General features: G+C 47.2%; 1 protein-coding gene across 1 annotated transcript in view; it reads left to right on the forward strand.

Annotated features, from left to right (window-relative positions):
* The first annotated feature begins 723 nt into the window (after nucleotides 1-723).
* dbpa (D site albumin promoter binding protein a) overlaps nucleotides 724-2,478 on the forward strand; it is a 30,757-nt gene continuing 29,002 nt past the window's right edge. Inside the window, exons 1-2 of the mRNA XM_014024851.1 lie at nucleotides 724-846; nucleotides 929-2,416. Coding sequence (XP_013880305.1) covers nucleotides 2,224-2,416 — 193 coding nt within the window. The 5' untranslated portion in view covers nucleotides 724-846; nucleotides 929-2,223. The remainder of the gene's footprint in view (nucleotides 847-928; nucleotides 2,417-2,478) is intronic.

Consider the following 2,478-nt stretch of genomic DNA (forward strand, 5'->3'; position numbering starts at 1 on the left):
CTCTACTTGACTGCTCTTCCACAAAAATAAGTAAATAAATTCTAATAAGGATAACTATAAGGAAATGAAACAGCACACCCTATGTCAACCGTTTGCATCACTTATTTTGTTATAAAATAAAGCATGCCAAATAAAACATATAGTGAGATCATATTATAAATATTGAGAAATATGCAGCTCAAAAACTTACAAACATGCATAGAAAAATAGAAACATGTTAAGTAAGTCCCTGATTATTTCCTATAATATGAAAGTATTGTGATCGTTTTTATTCTTTTTAAACATTAGGCTAATATCTCACATGTAGCCTGTGTACCTTTTAAATATGAATATTATCTTATTTAGTTTTTTTTTTTATTTGAAAGTTTAGTGGTGCATGAAGTATAAATTGTTTAATTGATCCTCCAGACTGGAAGCARTCAAAGCTCAGAGCTGTCACGCGGCTGTAGCATGGGGGGGAAGCCTGTGGGCGGAGACTCTGACCTATTTCTAGCCAATCGGAAGCCTGGACTGGCAGCGAGTGACCCAGATTCAGCCAATCGCGGCGCGGCTCGGTCGCCGGCAGGCAACAATCGGCGCGTGCGAGGTGCACGTGATTCTTTGGTAGCAAACATTCGGTGGTTTTTATGGGATTTAATGCGATTTAAACACTTTTTATACTTTTTTTTTTAAAATTTACACCTGACTGTTGATGTTTTATTAAAAATATAGATTATGTTCCATTAAAAAAAAGCATTTATCAGTTGATTGCAAATTATTTTAGACTTTATTTATCATAAAGCAGTGAGTCACATGAGCTTCCTGTTCCGGTTTGTAGCTAAACATCCGTCGAGGACACCGAGGAGGGTAAATAAAAGCAGGCACCCGCACAACTTGTGGCTGTGCATTTCGATAAATTTACAGGTTTTTACCTCTGTTTACATGACAGCGTGAGAAAACGGGAGAGGGGCGGTCCTGATCCAGGAAAATGATCCGCTCCGAGGGACGTGATTGGGTGGAAACACAACCAGAAGCAGATTCCTATTGGCTCAAATTGAGAGGCGGAGTCATGTTTTAATATTAATGACGCTGCGTTCAAGGGTAGCTTTGGAAATTAAAATAAAACTYACGCAAATCTTCTTTTTTCCAGTAGTTAGCGCCGCCTTTGCGTGACTCCTCAACGCCGGTGAGTGGGTTCGGAGTCAGCCCACTCTCATCAAAACACGCTTTAGCTTTTTAACAGAATGAGAGGCAATATTTCCCACGCAACCCGCGTGCCGTGAACGCACACCACCGAGCGTGAGTGTGAAAGTGGGCGTGTCCAATCCATGCAAACGATCCCCCCCACGAGCGCCTTTCCCCCGTGAGCGGTGACGTGACGCGAGCGGCCCGTGTTGGTTCCAGCTGACAGGCAGAGAGGGAACGACTGGGGGGTGAAATGAGCGTGTGTGTGCGTGCGTGCGCGCGGCTGTGCGTGACGGTAGGAAAGGGAGGGAGCGCGAGAGAGGGAGGAAAATAAGAGCCATCATCTACTGGATTTTATTTTATTTTTTTAAGGGGGGGTTTCTTTATTTCTTCCATCTGATTTTATTTCGCTCTTTATGCACAGGTTTGTTTTGGAGACATTTTTTTTTCTCCCCTCCGTCCTGGAGATTTTCCCACCGCCGGGTTCCGGTTCTGTTCTGCTTCTGATCATCTGTCCCTCCTCTCTGCACCGATCACCGCTTTTATTTTTGCATTTTTTTTAAATTTATTTATTTTCCAAACTGTCATCATTTGTTTTGTCGCCGCCTGCAGAGGGGGGGTGGACTTCTCGATCCACCGAGCACCGGACCGTACCCAGCACCAAAGGACTTGGATCGGTTCTGATGTCCTCATCTGTCCGTTTAAATAGTTCGGAGAGAAAAGCGGCGGCTGCAGCCCGGGAAGGCTCGGGCTGCCTGAGAAGATGAATTAAAGCCCACCATGCAGCCAGTTTGGAGATAAAACCCGTTTTTTATTTTATTTCCATCTGTTTTTATTTGTTTTGCACCTTTTTATGCATGGGACGCGCGGAACGCAGGGTTCCAGGTGGAGATCTCGTGCGCACACACGCCTCACCTGTCCGCGCACCTTTGGACGGCGCGCCCGTCACTTGTCACTGAGTGGATTGTTTTGATCTCGAGCGCATCCCGCTTCAGGTGTTTCCCCCCCACCCACCCTCACCCATTACCCCCCTCCTCCTCTTACTCCCCACTGGAAGGTATGTCCAGGCCTCTCACCCAGCTCCTGCCGCCGGATATCCCCGCGGGGGCCGCGAGCCCGCAGTTTGGGGCCAGCAGCCCGGCTGGAAGCGTCCCTCAGGGTGGACACCTGACCTCCATGACCAACCTGAAGACCCTGCTCCAGGTGCCAATCAAGGCCGACCAGAGGACCAAGGACTGCTGCGAGATGAAGGGTGAGTGCGCGCACGTGCTCATGTGTGCGCGTGTTTGTGTGTGTGTGTGTGTGTGTATGTGT

The sequence above is a fragment of the Austrofundulus limnaeus genome, unplaced genomic scaffold (genome assembly GCF_001266775.1).
Source record: "Austrofundulus limnaeus strain Quisiro unplaced genomic scaffold, Austrofundulus_limnaeus-1.0 Scaffold442, whole genome shotgun sequence".
NCBI lineage: Eukaryota > Metazoa > Chordata > Actinopteri > Cyprinodontiformes > Rivulidae > Austrofundulus > Austrofundulus limnaeus.